General features: G+C 42.1%; 1 protein-coding gene across 7 annotated transcripts in view; it reads left to right on the top strand.

Annotated features, from left to right (window-relative positions):
- Window positions 1-18,489, top strand: part of LOC108440598 (SH3 and multiple ankyrin repeat domains protein 2-like) — a 285,653-nt gene that overhangs the window by 252,771 nt on the left and 14,393 nt on the right. For all 7 annotated transcript variants that reach the window (XM_037540113.1, XM_037540117.1, XM_037540115.1 and 4 more), the window contains one exon: window positions 1,122-3,501. In XM_037540113.1, the coding sequence (XP_037396010.1) occupies window positions 1,122-3,501 (2,380 nt within the window). The remainder of the gene's footprint in view (window positions 1-1,121; window positions 3,502-18,489) is intronic.

Here is an 18,489-nt window from a genome sequence, read left to right as displayed (position 1 = left end):
GTGTCCACTCACTGTCCACTCTATTAGACACTCCTACCTTGTCGGTCCACCTTGTAGATGTAAAATCAGAGACTACAGCTCATCTGCTGCTGCACAGTTTGTGCTGGTTATCCTCTAGTCCTTCATCAGTGGCCATAGGACACTGTGGATCAGACACAACAGTGCTGCTGGAGTTTTTAAACACCTCAGTGTCACTGCTGGTCTGAGAATAGTCCACCAACCAAAAATATCCAGCTAACAGCGTTCTGTGGGCAACGTCCTGTGACTCCTGATGAAGGACTAGAGGATGACCAACAGAAACTGTGCAGCAGCAGATGAGCTATCGTCTCTGACATTGAGTGGACACAGTGTTTAAAAACTCCAGCAGCACTGCTGTGTCTGATCTACTAACACCAGCACAACAGACACTAACACACCACCACCATGTCAGTGTTGCTGCAGTGCTGAGAATGATCCACCACCCAAACAGTACCTGCTCTGTGAAGGTCCATGGGGGTCCTGACCACTGAAGAACAGGGTAAAAGGGGGCTAACAAAATATCAGAGAAACAGATGGACTACAGTCTGTAACTGTAGAACTACAAAGTGCACCTATACAGTAAGTGGAGCTGAGAAAATGGACAAATGTGGTCATAACATTATGCGTTAAGTGGACACAATGTTTAAAACCGCCATTCAGTGATACCTGATAGATCACTCTTACACTACACTGAAATATAGTAACAGAGTTAGTTCTTTGGCTGGAAGGCACTGATTGAACAACTGACCATTAATATTAATTAGCGAATGTTATTAGAGATGGCTAAAGATTGAGAATTGGTTAATAACAGCCAAAATTTATTTGGAGCTATGAAGAGCCTTTGCTGCAGATTTAATAACATACACTGTTGCATGATCAGTGTGATGTGTTTTTAGTCATTAAACTTGGTCAAATAAATTTTATTTGGCAATGAATGGTCAAGGTAGACAGGGAAATTAGATCATGAGTTGCTAGCTAAACAAGGTAAGCATTTAAGGGTTAAACAGTCTTTGATGAAGACATATTTGTGAAAACAACTTGTATAAACTTCTTGTCAGCATCTGAGGTACCCAAATAATATGTATTCTGTTCATCTTGCTTAGGAATTACGGAAGAAGAGAAGCAGTTCTTGACCCCTCCATTGCTGAAGTTCACTCGGAGCCTCTCTATGCCCGACACATCGGAAGACATCCCACCTCCACCAGGTGTCTCCCCTCCATCGCCGCCTTTCAATCCCAGTGCTGCTGTTGGACAAGGCTACGGCCCCGGCCGCTGCCAGCCTGGCTTTGGCCAGCCTTCAGCAGGCAGAGGGTATGGCAATGCCGGCACAGGCACCATCCGTAGAGACCGGGTTGGGTTCCAGCGTCAAAACTCAGATCAGTACGACCCTCAGAACTCTCAGCAGAATGCCCGCAATCTGAATAGGGCTTCCGTGCCTGAGAACCCATACTCAGAGGTTGGCAACAAGGCGCTTTATGTCCCAGCCAAACCGGCTAGGCGGAAGGGCATGTTGGTCAAGCAGCCGAATGTGGAGGACAGTCCAGAGAAAACCTGCTCCATCCCCATCCCCACCATCATTGTCAAAGAGCCGTCCACCAGCAGCAGTGGCAAAAGCAGCCAAGGTAGCAGCATGGAGATTGAGACAAGCACCCCTGAGCACTCAGGTGGCCAGCTGCGACCCGAAGATGGCCTTAGCGTCAGTAACCCATTTGCGGCTGCTATTGCTGGGGCGGTTCGTGACCGGGAGAAGCGGCTGGAGGCTCGTAGAAATTCCCCAGCCTTTCTGTCTACAGATTTAGGAGATGAAGATTTGCCCACTCCTGTCCCTCGCTTGCGGCAGTCGAAGTCCATAGATGAGGGCATGTTTGGAAACGATGAGGGACTGCGGACATTTATGGCACCACCAGCTTCACTGCTGAATGCAGCACAGGGTAGTGGAAGTGATAGTGGCAATAGTGGAGGTAGTGGCAGTGGTGGAAATGTGACAGACTTTAACACCCCTGAACCCACAATTGTGCGTGAACCTCTTAACACACGTACAAGGAACTGCCTTGATCTAGACAGTCCTGTCAGCCTCCCAGCATCAGTGAAGACCTATAGCTCCAATGGTGGAGGCTACCTGCATCCAGTCACAGGCAAATCTCTGGACCCCAATTCCCCTCTAGCCTTGGCCTTAGCTGCCCGGGACAGAGCAATGAAAGAGCAAGTGCAGCCTCCTCCCCCTCCACCAAAGGGGGAGTCCCACAAACCAGACCTCAACCAGCCCCTCTTCATCGACACCAAGCTCCGCTCGGGCATTGAGGCCAATTTGGCCCGGTCTGCGGGTCGAGGCGGTCTGCGGAGACAGATGACGGAGTCTAAATACGAAGCAGATGGCACGAAAGACGACAAGCAGGCAGAGAAGAAAAATATGCTGATTGACATTGTGGACACATCACAGCAGAAGTCAGCAGGGCTACTGATGGTCCACACAGTAGATGGTGTAAAGCCCAAGGAAAATAGCGCAAGTGATGGAGGGAAGCAGGAGGGGGCACCACGACAAGACAGTGTACCTACAGAATCGAGAGATTCAAGTATCAAACCCGCAGTGCTCAATTCTCAGCCTGCTCCACACCGAACAAAAAGCATCACAGCGGGTGGCTCAATGGATGAACCCATCAAACTCCCTTTCCGCATCCCCCCTCCACCTTTGGCCTCAGTGGATATTGATGAGGAATTTGTGTTTGCTGAACCTTTACCTCCTCCCTTGGAGTTTGCAAACAGCATTGACATCCCTGAGGACCAGTTAGCAGAGATTCTGAAGCAGAGGAAAAACAGTCTCCCAGGAGGACCCTTGCCTCCGTACTATCCTCATGCACCTCCGCAAATCAGTTCAGAACCTAAGCGTCCAATTGGGATTTCAAACTGCATGCCCCCTCCTAGTTACCCCCCGCCACCTCCCGAGAGCTTTGAGCCAGTCACAGACTCTGGAATTGAAGAAGTGGACAGCAGAAGTAGTGGAGACCCCCACCTAGAGACCACTAGCACCGTCTCAACCGTGTCCAGCATTTCAACGCTGTCATCAGAAGGTGGTGAAGCATTGGACACTTGCACAGTCTATGCAGATGGTCAGGCATTCCTGGTGGATCGGCCTCCAGTGCCGCCCAAACCAAAAATGAAGCCCATCATCAACAAAAGCAATGCACTTTTCAGGGATCCCTTAATCGAGGAAAGTCCTGAATCCTTGAGTCAACCTCCACCTGCCCCACCTCCGCCTCCAGATGGTGCTGCCCAGTCAGAACTGCCCAAAACACCCACTCAGAGAAGCTCCAAACTTTGGGGAGATCCTCCCGAGCTTCGGAGTCCACCCTCATCAAATCCAGATCCTAAGGTCAATGTTATCAGTGAGCTGAGCTCCATCCTGCAGCACATGAACCGGGACAAATCACCCAAACAAGGAGACTCACTTGATTCTCCAACAGGACCCAGAAGCTTTGCAACCAGGTGAGCAAAATCTAGCTACTAAAATACAGTACCAGTCAAAAGTCTAGACACACTATCTACTCATCGAAAGGTAGGTAGAAAGCAGACAAAAGGTATTTAAATCAAAACTATGTTCCTCAAAATACCTTTCCCTTTGCTTTGATATACAGACAAAGTTCACGCTTCAGTGTGGCTTCTACTGTTTTACTCCATGCAACATACTTTTGTCCATTTTAGAAACTCTGTTTTTATACCTTCCATTGCTTGTTAACTACAGTAGCCTTTTAGTGCAAAACTAAAGAAACAAAGCCAAAGGTGTGTCCAAATTTTGACTGGTACTTCAGCAGCTTAAAAAGTTTTATTATATATGTGCTGTTTTGCTACATCATGTTGAACGGAGGCAAGTATCTGCAGCGCTTGTAATTCTTTCAGTTGTTTAATCCTTGTCGAGAACACTGGATTCATTGCTCAGATTTAAAGTAATCCGCTTGAGTGCTTCCAGGAATGAGTGCAAATGTGTCTGAGTTAAACTAAATACTCTGTAGAGGCATTTACACTGATGGAAAGGAGAAAGAGAGGATGGAAATGTTCTTTTCACTTTTTTTGCGGCAGACTGTGTGAGTGTTCTTGTGAACAGATAAATGAGCCACTGAGGGATTTTACTGGATTTTGTTCTCACCACCAGAAGAGTTACTCAGTGTGTCTTGGGACGTGATACAGAAAAAGGCATCGGGAACACAAACTGTGTTCTTCAAGGCGCGAAAAGAAAACCTCACAAAACTGATAAGGCCTTTACTCAACAAGTTCGGTTTATTCAGATGTTGATAAGGTCATTTGATCGGGTATAGAACCTGATGATGTCTCACCCGGTGATGTCTCACACACCAAATGTGATTATTGTAATTGTGAAAATGCTATATTAATTTTTTGGACCTTTGTGCAAGCTTTGTCAGGCTAGATGAGCATGCTTGACCAATCACTGTTGTCTCATGTGGCAGCAAATTGAAACATCCTTATGGACAACTTTAGGGGTGTTGAGCTAGAGGGTCTACCACCCAGCCTGAAATAAAAATAAAAATCTAGGGGAAGCCAGAGATCTTGTGCTGCTAAATAAATGAATGAAGACTGTGTTGTTAGAGCCAACAGGGACGTTTTTATAAAGAAAACTCGAAACTGTATAATTTGGCTGCATGATTTATCGTTGTTGTGAGTTTCCACGATAAACACTTTGTTAGAGCAGCGATGACAGAACAGATCTAATGACCACATACAAACAACATAATCCATTACAAGCCAGACTGAACCTGCTCTTCCACGCCGGAGACAAGGAACTTAACCATAGAGCAAACGGCAACTACAAAACACACTCAGAGACCCTTAGCGAATGTCTGCTTTTGGGTCTTGGTTTTACTCAGTGGTTCTTCCTCATGCTCTTGTGAAGGTCTTTGTGAGTCTTGGTTCCTCTCAGTTGGACTTCCTCCTGCACTTTGGAAGTTTTTCCTTTTGAGTCCTGATTCTTCTCAGTGGTTCTTCCTCATGCTCTTAAGGAGGTTCACTTTTTGAGTCTTGGTTCCTCTTAGATGTTCCTCTTCATGCTCTTAATATGCTTAATCTTGGTTCTTCTCAGTGGCTTTTTCCTCATGCTAAGGGAGTATTGGGAGTATTACTTCTTTTGAGTATTCCTCTCAGCTGTTCCTCCATATGCTCTTTCTTTTGAGTCTTGGTTCTTCTCAGTGATTCTTCCTCATGCTATTATGAAGTTCTTACTTCTCAGTCTTGGTTCCTGTCCCTGGTTCCTTCTCATGCTTTTATGAAGTTATTCATATTGGGTCTAGGTTCCTCTCAGTGGTTCTTTGCTCATGCTCTTATGAAGGTCTTCCTTTTTACTCTTGGTTCTTCTCAACAGTTCTTTCCTCATGCTCCTTTTGAGTTTGGGTTTCTCTTGGTAGTTCTTCTTCATGCTCAGGGAGGTTCTTTTTTGAGTATTGGTTCCTCTTAGTTGTTCCGCCTGTTCTTAGGAAGCATTTCTATTTTAATCTTGGCTCCTCTCATTTGTTGTTCCTCATGCTTTTAGAATGTTCTTCATTTTGAGTCTTGGTTTCTCTCAGTCATTCTTCCTCATGCTCCTAGGAAGTACGTCCCTACTGAGTCTTGGTTCTTCTCAGTGGTTGTTCCTCATGCTCTTAGGGAGGTTCTCGTTTTGAGTCTTGGTTCATGTGAATGGATCTTCTTTATGCTGTAAGGAAGTTTTCCTTCTGATCCTTGGGTCCTCTCAGTGGTTGTTCCTCATGTTGTACGGAAGTTCTTCCTTCTGAGTCTTGGTTCTTCTCTGTGGTTCTTCCTCATGCTCTAAGGAAGTTCTTCATTCTGAGTCTTGGTTCTTCTCAAATCAAATCATGTTTATTGTCACATCATATTTACACAGGTGAGTGAAAAACTTCTCAGTGGTTCTTTCTCATGCTCCAAGGAAGTTCTTCCTTCTAAGAGTTGGTTCTTCTCCGTGGTTCTTCCTCATGCTCTAAGGAAGTTCTTCCTTCTTAGTATTGGATCTTCTCAGTGGTTCTTCCTCATGCTCTGAGGAAGGTCTTCCTTCTGACTCTTGGTTCTTCTCAGTGGTTCTTCCACATGCTTTTACTGCTACTGTTTATTTTTAATCAATTTGCTAATAGAAGCTGTCCATGCTGTGGTTTGTTTGCAGCACTTTGCAGTGTTTTTAAGCAGCACAGAAGCAGCGCTATGGAAAATGTATGTGTGCAGCCACAACTTGACCCCACACCTGAGACCCTCTCAGCTCCTGCTTTTTTCCATGGCCCTTTCTCTTATGTAAGGCGAGGGCAAAAAGACAGTGAATTATTCACAGTGTACATGCATTTCACATAAAGAGATTCAGCCTAAAGCACTGAGCTGCAGAGGAGAGTGAGAGATTATCAGTGCTCTCTCTCTCTCTCTCTCTCTCTCTCTCTCTCTCTCTCTCTCAGTTTGTTGCTCACTGAGCTGTGATAACATTCATGCAGCTGAAAGCCATCATGGACACAGAATAAAATGATTTATAAATGGCCAAATAATCATCTACTACAAATCAGGACGGCAGCACTGGTAGCATAAATAAAGCAAACTAAAAAAAGCATACGCATCACAAACTTGTGTCATTTTATTTTTAAGTAGGGATGGTCCTCAGGAGTCAGTTTAAAATTTTCACTTCTCTCTTACAAAGAAATAAGATTTCTTTGAAAGGGAAAAATTTCCCTTTCTCATTTATTGAAGGATTCACATTTACACGAATTACTTTTTTATTTATTTTGATTTTCATTAATATTTGAAAAAATATATTTTTTAAATTAATTGCTGCAGAAGTTATATCTATGTCTTTTCTCTTAAAAAATCAACCAAATATGTCATTTTTTTCTAAGGGTGCCTAGGTTTTGCATTTAGCAGTGTATGTAAACACAACCTTACAGAAAATATACGAAATACGTATATTTACGTATATATTTACGTAAAATACGGGCATTCATATCACTCCAGTTCATCATGGAAAGGTGCATCACTTTATCTTTGCCATAGTTGCCAAGAGTAAAATTCAAGGATGAGTCTAGAACTGTTGGAGAACTAAACACACAACATCGTGGGAGTCCAGACTAAATAAAAGGTTTAAATGCTTTGTGGAAAAATTACTTGCCAGCTGTCAGAGCATAGTAACGTCAGCTACATCTAAAGAGAGATAAACTGATGGAGGTGAAAATAACTATAACCGAAACGCTGGATTGGCAATGTTAGCTGGAGGTGTTGAAACAGTTTGTTGATAATAAAGTAATTGGGACAAAGCTAAACATGCGCACATTCCAGCAGGGGACGCTGGGTCATCAGGGTCCGCAGTGCCACTTTAGACATTTTACACAAACACCAAGTCCAGTGAACAAACATCTGCCCCCCGCTGAGCTCTCACTCTCTCAGATACCGACAGCTTTAGAGGGAGGAAATGAAAACAATTCCTCTGATCATCCTCTAATCCAGGGGTCTCTAATTACAATTCAGTAAGGTCCAGTTAGAGAAAATTTCCTCAAGCAAAGATCCAGAACATCATAATGTCTGAGTTACATCATGACTCAGTGCCATATACTGTTTACTGAAGTAGCCGAGTAGGAATATCAACATCTTATACAGTCAACAGCTGAATATCAGATCAAATAAAGTCCAGTTCAGTCAGATTTCAACAACATTTACTGTCAGTTTTCTCTTTGTAGACCACGTCATGTGGAATAACTTCCCTCTGACTCACTTTCTTCTCTGACTGCTGTTTCTCTCATCCCTCCCATGTGGAGTCACTCACTCGAGTCTCGGTGCTCATCGTAATGCACAGATCTGATTGGCTGAGTAGTGTTACGTGTGATTGTATGTGATTGGTCTGTGTCTCCTGGGCCGCTATAGCTACTGCAATGACTAGAAAAGCTACACTAATTAAAACAGTAAAATGAAAATTTAATAATTCTCCATAGTTTATCAGTTACAAGTCCAGGTCCGCATAGGACAGCGTCTGGGTCCGGACTCGGACCGCAGTCCACCTATTAATGACCTCTGCGCTAGTCCTTCATCAGTGGTCACAGAACACTGCCCACAGGACACTGTTGGCTGGATATTTTTGGTTGGTGGACTATTCTCAGTCCAGCAGCAACACTGAGGTGTTTAAAAACTCCAGCAGCACTGCTGCGTCTGACCCACTCAGACCAGCACATCATACACTAACACAGCACCACCACCATGTCAGTGTCACCCACCACCCAAATAGTACCTGTTCTGTGAGGGTCCATGGGGTCTTGACGCTGAAGAACAGGGTAAAAGAGTAACAAAGTATCAGGGAAACAGATGGACTATCGTCTGTAACTGTAGAATTGTAGTTGTAGAGTTTATTATTACAGAGTTTATTATTTAAGATCTTTAGCAGTTTAGTGACTGCTAAGTGTTTCACGATGAGTTTGAATGTAGCTCAGCCAATCAGGTTGCAGTTTAGTTAGTTTATAATCATTAATATGTGACATGGAACTTCAGCGATGCATAAAAAAGCCTGCCGTCCTAAAAAATATGTTTTAAAAATCACATTTTCCCCTCTAGTAAAAAACACATGCACTCTATTAATGATGAATTTTGAATTAATATTAATTTAAGCTTATAAAACCCTTATTTTCAGATTCCTGTCTCTAAAACAAGGTGTTTTATTGTGGACTGTTTGTTGTAGCAGAGAGGCTGTGTTGCCTGCAGGCTGTTACAGTTAAAGCTGTTCTTTTTCCCATCATTTGGCTCTCTGTTGCATTTTCCCAGCCAGCTGCTTGTGTGATGATGCAATTAAGATTAAATTAATCACTTTTATGATAAATTAGCAGCGTAATTAAGGAAGAGAAAGACAGTTGCTGACAATACTGAAAGCCTAATCTCAGTGCGAATCGGGAGGAGATGAGATCGCGGCCAGTTCGCAGTTTGATTGTGTTCAGTCTTGTGGGTGGAATACATGAAATAAGCAGCAAGTCAGATAAAGGCTTAACCCGTAAAAGCCACAGTTACTGCTGGTGATAAAAGCCTGCTGTGCTTTGGTGTTAATTGTTTTAGTTCATGGAAAAAAGCGGAGAAATTGTATATAAAACTTTTCCTCCATTCACTGTTAGAAATGAAGTTTCTGTTCAGGTACTGTTCTCGTTCATCAGGGTACAAACAGTGTAAATGCTCCCTCAAAGCTCCAGCAGTGGTTTTAAGGTATGATTGTGAAACTTAAACCAGTTTTTTCCAGGTGAAAAGTTGATATTTGTACCTTTTCATAACCAAATGTTTTAAAACAGAACAGTAGAATAAAAGCCTGGAGGCGAGGCGGGGTTTGTGGAGTCAGTACAGCTTAGAACAGATCATTTCAATGGATTATGGTTCAGTTATGTTACCTGACTAAAGGGACTGAGATGGAGCCTTGAGGGGACCTCCCCAGTGATAAGAGGGGAACTGCCCCAGAGACAGTTTAGTACCTTTATTTCTGAGAGTGTTGGGGTACATGTACCACAGTGTGGGAACCACTGACATAAATAATCAACAACTCTGCCTCCAAGGCAGCTTCAGACAAGAATATCAGTTATTTTTTCTCCTTTTCTCAGAAAAGAACAGTAAAATAAAAGCCTGGAGACGAGACGGTGTACAGTTAATTAATTAAGTGACCCTTTATTAGTCCCACAACACGAAAATTTCACCTCCGCAGTTAACCCATCCATGCAGTGGAACACCACATACACACTAGTGAACACACACAGACTAGGGGGCAGTGAGCACACTTGCCCGGAGCGGTGGGCAGCCCTATCCGCAGCGCCTGGGTAACAGTTGGGGGTCAGGTGTCTTGCTCAAGGACGCTTCAGTCATGGACTGTCAGCTCAGGGGATCAAACCAGCAACCTTCCGGTCACAGGGCTGGTTCCCTAAGCTGCAGCCCACAGCTGCCCCCAACTTAGAAACTTAGAATTATATCATTTCAGTGGATTATAGTACAATTATATGGAATTATATTTATCAATTATAAACAGATCAGGCATAACATTCTGACTGCCTCCTTGTTTCTACGCTCACTGTACATTTTATCAGTTCCACATACTGTATAGGTGCACTTTGTAGTTCTACAGTTACAGACTGTAGTCCATCTGTTTCTCTGATACTCTGTTACCCCCTTTTACCCTGTTCTTCAGTGGTCAGGACCCCCATGGACCCTTACAGAGCAGGTACTATTTGGGTGGTGGGTCATTCTCAGCACTGCAGTAACACTGACATGGTGGTGGTGTGTTAGTGTGTGTTTTGCTGGTCTGAGTGGATCAGACACAGCAGTGCTGCCTGAGTTCTTAAATCAAATCAAATTAAATTTATTTGTATAGCACTTTTTACAACGGATGTTGTCACAAAGCAGCTTTACAGAATTTCGGAAAAGACAAAGTTTCAACAGGACTGTAAGACACTTCAGTGTCACTGCTGGACTGAAAATAGTCCACCAACCAAAAATATCCCGCCAACAGCGTCCTGTGGGCAGCGTCCTGTGGGCAGCGTCCTATGACCATTGATGAAGGACTAGAAGATGACCAACAAAAACTGTGCAGCGGCAGATGAGCTGTCGTCTCTGACTTTACAGCTACAAGGTGGACCGACAAGGTAGGAGTGTCTAATAGAGTGGACAGAGAGTGGGCACAGTGCTTAAAAGCTCCAGCAGCACTGCTGTGCCTGATCCACTCAGACCAGCACAACACACACTAACACACCACCACCATGTCAGTGTAACTGCAGTGCTGAGAATGATCCACCACCCAAATAGTACCTGCTCTGTGAGGGTCCACGGGGGTCCTGTCCACTGAAGAACAAAGTGAGTAACAAAGTATCAGAGAAACAGATGGACTACAGTCTGTAACTGTAGAACTACAAAGTGCAGCTATACAGTAAGAGGAGCTGATAAAATGTACAGTGAGCGTAGAAACAAGGAGGTGGTCAGAATGTTATGCCTGATTGGTGTGTTATATATGACTAAAGGTACTGAGGTGAACCCTTGAGACTTTCACCACACTGACAAGAGGGGAGCTGCCCCAGTGGCAGTTTACTACCTTTATTTATAAAAGTGTACTGCATGTGTGTTTGTATATAAAAGATGAGATATTTTATCACAATTTGAATTTGATGGAAAGCTATCATTGTGCGTTCAGTCATTCTTTAAAAAAAGAACATTTGACACTTCATAAATGGCTTAATTCATTTTTGATGACTCAGAGCAAATTTGGCTTCATGCAAGCACATCAGATCTGTCAGCTCATTGTTTGTTATAGTTTTATTTTATGGTGGTTTCTTTCACTCATATTGCTGTAATCTTTTGCCAGTTAACCATTAATCATAAAACGATAAAGGTTCCTGATTTATGTGCTGCTAAACACGAAAACAGTCGGCTGGACAGCTTGAACAGCATTAAACAGTTTTAAACCTTTATTTTAAGAAGAGAAAAGGAGAAAAAAGAACTGATATTCTTGTCTGAAGCTGCCTTGGAGGCAGAGTTGTTGATTATTTATGTCAGTGGTTCCCACACTGTGGTACATGTACCCCAACACTCTCAGAAATAAAGGTACTAAACTGTCTCTGGGGCAGTTCCCCTCTTATCACTGGGGAGGTCCCCTCAAGGCTCCATCTCAGGCCCTTTAGTCAGGTAACATAACTGAACCATAATCCATTGAAATGATGTGTTCTAAGCTGTACTGACTCCACACACCCTGCCTCGCCTCCAGGCTTTTATTCTACTGTTCTGTTTTAAAATATTCGGTTGTGAAAAGGTGCAAATACCAATTTTTGACCTGGAGAAACTGATTTAACTGACCGTTGTGTTCTGAGACACATAAGCTGGATGTCCATCCCACCGCTGTCTTTTAAAGATCAGAGCATAAACTTCGTCTCCCCTGCAGACCAGTTTCTGCTCAGACAGTATAAACTCTCACTATGAGGCATTGCACATGCAGAACGGACTTAAACTTTTATTTAATCGGATACAGGCATTTACAGGGATATTATTTTTCTATTTAATGGATTATTTACAGGATTACCCACCTTGTTTAATCAGATAGAAACTGTATTTTGATTGGCCTCAATCGGGCTAAGTGTTTACATGGACATATTCTATTCTGATTGCGCTATTAGTCAGATTATTAACGGATTATTAGGGTGCATGTAAATGTGGCTATTTACCTTATTTGTACCTTGATGAACAAAAAATGCACCTGCACAGAGCCTTTATTTTTAACAGCATCAATTGACATTCTGTACAAATGAGGAGGTACATCAAAAAGTTCTGACATTGACCTTCAGGTAATTTCGTTTAATCAGCCAGCCATGGGAGTGTTTCACTCTCCCTCTGAGCACTGCATGATCAGAAGAAACTAACAGCAGTGGAGTAAAATCACTGTATCATGCGCTGCTGTGTGTGAATGAAGTGAGTGTCCTTTCAAGTGTGCTATGATTATACTTCTGTTAAACTTAAAATAACTGAGTATGCTTTTAATATACTTTCATGTACTTATCAGAGATATACTAGACAAAATTACACAGAATTATACATCAGTTAGGTTTCCTCCGGGTTCTCCGGTTTCCTCCTACAGTCCAAAGACATGCAGTCAGGCCAATTGGACATGCTACATTGCCCCTAGGTGTGAGTGTGTAAATCCTGCCTTCCGCCCAATGACCGCTGCGATAGGCTCTAGCACCACCCCCCTCCTCGCGACCCTGACGGAGAAGCGGCCTTGAGAATGAATGAATGAAAATGAATATACATCAGTTAGTTCTGTCCACGCAAGCTGATTGGCTGTAAAAGCGTTCTAACTGTGCTGTTATTTCACCATAACACCATCACAGGTTGCTAAGCAACGACTTTGACAGCTGTAGGAGATGCTCAAGCCTCAAGTTTTTACTTCTTACTTTGCCACAAACAGAAAACGGACACTTTTAATATCACATTTGACCGACAGATGATTTGGTCCGACTCCAACGATGAGACGACGCTAAATTCCCAAACTGTCATCACCACTGAGCAGTTTTTCAGTCGGCAGCTGTGACAGAAGAACAGCTAAACAACCTGGAATCAGCCAGAAATGAACCCAATACCATTCACCAAACTAAACAGGCTGTAAGAAGCTTTACAGACTGGCTAGAGCAAAAGAAAATTAATACTGATTTGGAAAAACTGACCAAACTGAGCAGAACCTGATATTTGGTCAGTTTTATGGCTCAGTCTGATTTGGTCAGACTCTGAAGATCAGACCACACATTTGGCGAATGGTATTGGGTTAATTTCTGGCTGATTCCAGGTGGTTTAGCTATTCTTCTGTCACAGCTGCTGACTGAAAAGCTGCTCAGTGGTGACGACAGTTTGGGAATTTAGTGTACACTTAAATTGAGTAGATTGTACTCACTCCCTTTCTTTTGTTGATATTAAAATGACTGAGTATTTGGGACTGATGTTTAAGCTGTTCTAACTCAGTATAAATAAATAATTGTTCATTAAATACACTGCAATGCTGAACTTGGCTGAGATCTGATCACAGACATTTGTAACAATGTCTTGTCCAAATTAATGTCACTCCAGATCGTCTCGCCAAACTCTCACAGTTCAGCCCAGATGTAATAAAAGTTTATATAATCTAGTCAACGCAAGGGAAGCTAGGCTGGGGAGAATGACAACACACAGGCAGTGAAGAGACATGCCCAATAAAATGCCCATGTAAATATATGGTACTAAGAGCCAATAGAAATGATTTGAGTTTTACTCAAGAAGGTTTTGATGACCAGTTGTTTATCAAGTAAAGCTGAGAGTCTAAACTAAATTGCAGTAGGTTTATTCATCAAATAAATCATCAAAATAAAGAAATGAAAAGAGCACAAAAGTCAATTATTTAAATGCAAACATTTTGCTGTTTATCACATTAAGCCATGCAAAAATTTCTTTAAAAATCTTTAACAACAACCCATTATTGGCCTGTTTGTATTTGCATGTAAAGTCATTAGACAGTAATGAATATAATACATTTAAGTGAAGTTACCTCAAGTTACCTTTTGGATGATTTCTATTGGTCCAATCATCATTAAATGTTCACACAATGTCAAGAACAGCTGCTGAGCTCAAATGATGTTGAAAAGAACAAATCACAAGAAATGGACATACATATTTTCATTGGACAGCGATGATACTCTGAAAAAACATTACTATATCAACAATTCACTTTTGAGGTAATTAGAATTTTCAAACTAAGTTACTTCAACTTTCTGCAGTATTTAAGTTGTGTTACATGAATTCTTTCTTTAAGATGCATACACAATCTTTAACTAATTAAAATGTGCAGGAGTGTGTTCTCTATAGAGGATGTGTTCAGTAGTTTACACTCAGAAAATCAACAATATAGCTGGCACATTTTTCACTGAGCATTTCTGATCATTTAGTATTTGTATTATTTATGCAGCAAAATGAAAATTCTTCACTAAACCTGAAATTCAGGACAAACGGAGCTCTTTTGTTAAATTTGCCATTTAGTTCATACTTTTAAATTAAGGTAATAATGCTGATGATGCGTCAGGCAATTATCATTCAAAGTGATTCAGAAGCTGTTTTCTGTAAATGGAGTGACAGTAAACTTGAACAGCATTTATTTCAAAAGAAAGGAGGAAGAATTTGGCTGTCCATCATATTGGCCTTTTAAGATTTAAAAGAATAAGCAAGAAAATAGGAAGAATAAGATGCTGTGTGTTCTGAAATGTGAAGGAAACTGGAGAATGTGGTGGATGTAAGTGAGAACAGAGTCAGTCTCTCCCTTTCTGTCACATCTTGGCTATAACTGCATCTCTGAATGGAAACCACAACACTGGATTTCACGAGGGTTTTTTTTTTTCTTTCAAGAGTTCTTCCTCCTTCCTCGAGCTTCGGCGGCCAGCATCACTTCACCCAGTGAACTAAATGGTTGCCTAGCAACACAGCAAAGAGAGCGGCCTGCAGGCCCGGGTACAGTGTCACTCTCGGCCAGTCGTTTGGGGACGCTAAACTAACGTTGACATACAGAGAACCAACTGCAGCACATGCAGCAAAGACATCAGCAGTGGTGTAGTGATGGGCGTTCTCGAAAAACAGTTCTTCAGAGAACATTGAAGGTGTTTACTAGAGTCTAGTCTCATTAACATCCTGGGTGCTCCGGTCGTGGGCAGCTCTAAACACAAGTCTGAACAGGGTACAGACAATGTAAACGTACAATGGTGTCTTGTCAAGTAAAATGATCTTAAATATAGCCAAGAAATCTAATATATCTCCTGTTGAGATTGTTGTAAAATTAATTTAAGGTTATTTATGTAAGGGCCCAGCCTGTGCCTCCAGCTCAGCCACCAGCAGAGGGCGACGACAGCAAGGCGCCATTACTTCAGGGAACTCCAATTCTCAGAAGCCCTCAGGCTGATTAGGCCCAACCTTACACACCTGTGAACTCCTCTACTTAAGGAAAACAGGAGAAATTGCCCCAAAACCACTTAAAAGCCAAAAGAAGACTTGAGCTACAAATGGCTGCAAGCCATACAAAAGCTGTTTGCTCCACTAAGAGCAAACAAGTGAAACATAATCTGCCTTCCCTCAGAATTACAGAGGAAGTCATTTTTGTTGTCTGATTATCTTTTATTTCACTAGTTCAGCATTGTTGGAGCTACTTTCAGGATCCCCTTTGTTTGCCTTTTTCCCACCTTTTTATTTCCTGTTCCTTCAGGTGTTTCTCCACAGTATTGCTTGTGGTGCAGCGGTAACTCCATGGACTACCGCTTATTACATTGGCAGTTCAAGCCTGGCTCTGGCTCACTCCACTGTGCAAATTCACACTTCATCACCTCAATTAATTCATTTAAGAGCCTCTCTCATGGGTCTTGCTCCCCACGCTTATGTCCGCCTCCCTTGCGTTCCGTAACACTTTACCTTATTACTACACTTTTTTTACTTCTTTTAAGTGATTTTAAGTACTTTTAAGCAAAATGATCACACTATATTGGCAGATTTCTGTGCGTATTATGAAAATCTGACATAGTGAGATAATTTTACTTAATAAACTGACTGAACACAAGTTAAGAATCGGTATGGATGTCTGTGTTACTGTATAAGTGCGGTAGAACTCAGGTATGGATGTCTGTGTTACTTTATTAGTGCAGTAGAACTCAGGTATGGAGGTCTGTGTTACTTTATTAGTGCAGTAGAACTCAGGTATGGATGTCTGAGTTACTGCATTAGAGCAGTAGAACTCAGGTATGGATGTCTGTTACTTTATTAGTGCAGTAGAACTCAGGTATGGATGTCTGTGTTACTTTAGTAGTGCAGTAGAACTCAGGTATGGATGTCTGTGTTACTGCATTAGAGCAGTAGAACTCAGGTATGGATGTCTGTTACTTTATTAGTGCAGTAGAACTCAGGTATGGATGTCTGTGTTACTTTATTAGTGCGGTAGAACTCAGGTATGGAGGTCTGTGTTACTTTATTAGTGCAGTAGAACTCAGGTATGGATGTCTGAGTTACTGCATTAGAGCAGTAGAACTCAGGTATGGATGTCTGTTACTTTATTAGTGCGGTAGAACTCAGGTATGGATGTCTGTTACTTTATTAGTGCAGTAGAACTCAGGTATGGATGTCTGTGTTACTGCATTAGAGCAGTAGAACTCAGGTATGGATGTCTGTTACTTTATTAGTGCAGTAGAACTCAGGTATGGATGTCTCTGTTACTGCATTAGTGCAGTAGAACTCAGGTATGGATGTCTGTGTTACTTCATTAGTGCGGTAGAACTCAGGTATGGATGTCTGTGTTACTGCATTAGAGGAGTAGAACTCAGGTATGGATGTCTGTTACTTTATTAGTGCAGTAGAACTCAGGTATGGATGTCTGTGTTACTTTATTAGTGCGGTACAACTCAGGTATGGAGGTCTGTGTTACTTTATTAGTGCAGTAGAACTCAGGTATAGATGTCTGAGTTACTGCATTAGAGCAGTAGAACTCAGGTATGGATGTCTGTTACTTTATTAGTGCAGTAGAACTCAGGTATGGATGTCTGTGTTACTTTAGTAGTGCAGTAGAACTCAGGTATGGATGTCTGTGTTACTGCATTAGAGCAGTAGAACTCAGGTATGGATGTCTGTTACTTTATTAGTGCAGTAGAACTCAGGTATGGATGTCTGTGTTACTTTATTAGTGCGGTAGAACTCAGGTATGGATGTCTGTGTTACTGCATTAGAGCAGTAGAACTCAGGTATGGATGTCTGTTACTTTATTAGTGCAGTAGAACTCAGGTATGGATGTCTGTTACTTTATTAGTGCAGTAGAACTCAGGTATGGATGTCTGTGTTACTGCATTAGTGCGGTAGAACTCAGGTATGGATGTCTGTGTTACTGCATTAGTGCAGTAGAACTCAGGTGTGGATGTGTGTGTTACTGCATTAGTGCGGTAGAACTCAGGTATGGATGTCTGTGTTACTGCATTAGTGCAGTAGATCTCAGGTATGGATGTCTGTTACTTTATTAGTGCAGTAGAACTCAGGTATGGATGTCTGAGTTACTGCATTAGAGCAGTAGAACTCAGGTATGGATGTCTGTTACTTTATTAGTGCAGTAGAACTCAGGTATGGATGTCTGTGTTACTTTATTAGTGCGGTAGAACTCAGGTATGGATGCCTGTGTTACTTTAGTAGTGCAGTAGAACTCAGGTATGGATGTCTGTGTTACTGCATTAGAGCAGTAGAACTCAGGTATGGATGTCTGTTACTTTATTAGTGCAGTAGAACTCAGGTATGGATGTCTGTGTTACTTTATTAGTGCGATAGAACTCAGGTATGGAGGTCTGTGTTACTTTATTAGTGCAGTAGAACTCAGGTATGGATGTCTGTGTTACTGCATTAGAGCAGTAGAACTCAGGTATGGATGTCTGTTACTTTATTAGTGCAGTAGAACTCAGGTATGGATGTCTGTGTTACTTTATTAGTGCAGTAGAACTCAGGTATGGAGGTCTGTGTTACTTTATTAGTGCAGTAGAACTCAGGTATGGATGTCTGAGTTACTGCATTAGAGCAGTAGAACTCAGGTATGGATGTCTGTTACTTTATTAGTGCAGTAGAACTCAGGTATGGATGTCTGTGTTACTTTATTAGTGCGGTAGAACTCAGGTATGGATGCCTGTGTTACTTTAGTAGTGCAGTAGAACTCAGGTATGGATGTCTGTGTTACTGCATTAGAGCAGTAGAACTCAGGTATGGATGTCTGTTACTTTATTAGTGCAGTAGAACTCAGGTATGGATGTCTCTGTTACTGCATTAGTGCGGTAGAACTCAGGTATGGATGTCTGTTACTTTATTAGTGCAGTAGAACTCAGGTATGGATGTCTGTGTTACTGCATTAGTGCGGTAGAACTCAGGTATGGATGTCTGTGTTACTTCATTAGTGCAGTAGAACTCAGGTATGGATGTCTGTGT

Source organism: Pygocentrus nattereri, chromosome 7 (genome assembly GCF_015220715.1).
Source record: "Pygocentrus nattereri isolate fPygNat1 chromosome 7, fPygNat1.pri, whole genome shotgun sequence".
NCBI classification, from domain to species: Eukaryota; Metazoa; Chordata; class Actinopteri; order Characiformes; family Serrasalmidae; genus Pygocentrus; species Pygocentrus nattereri.
Note: the sequence above shows the minus strand (reverse complement) of the source record. Positions and strands in the feature narration are given on the sequence as shown.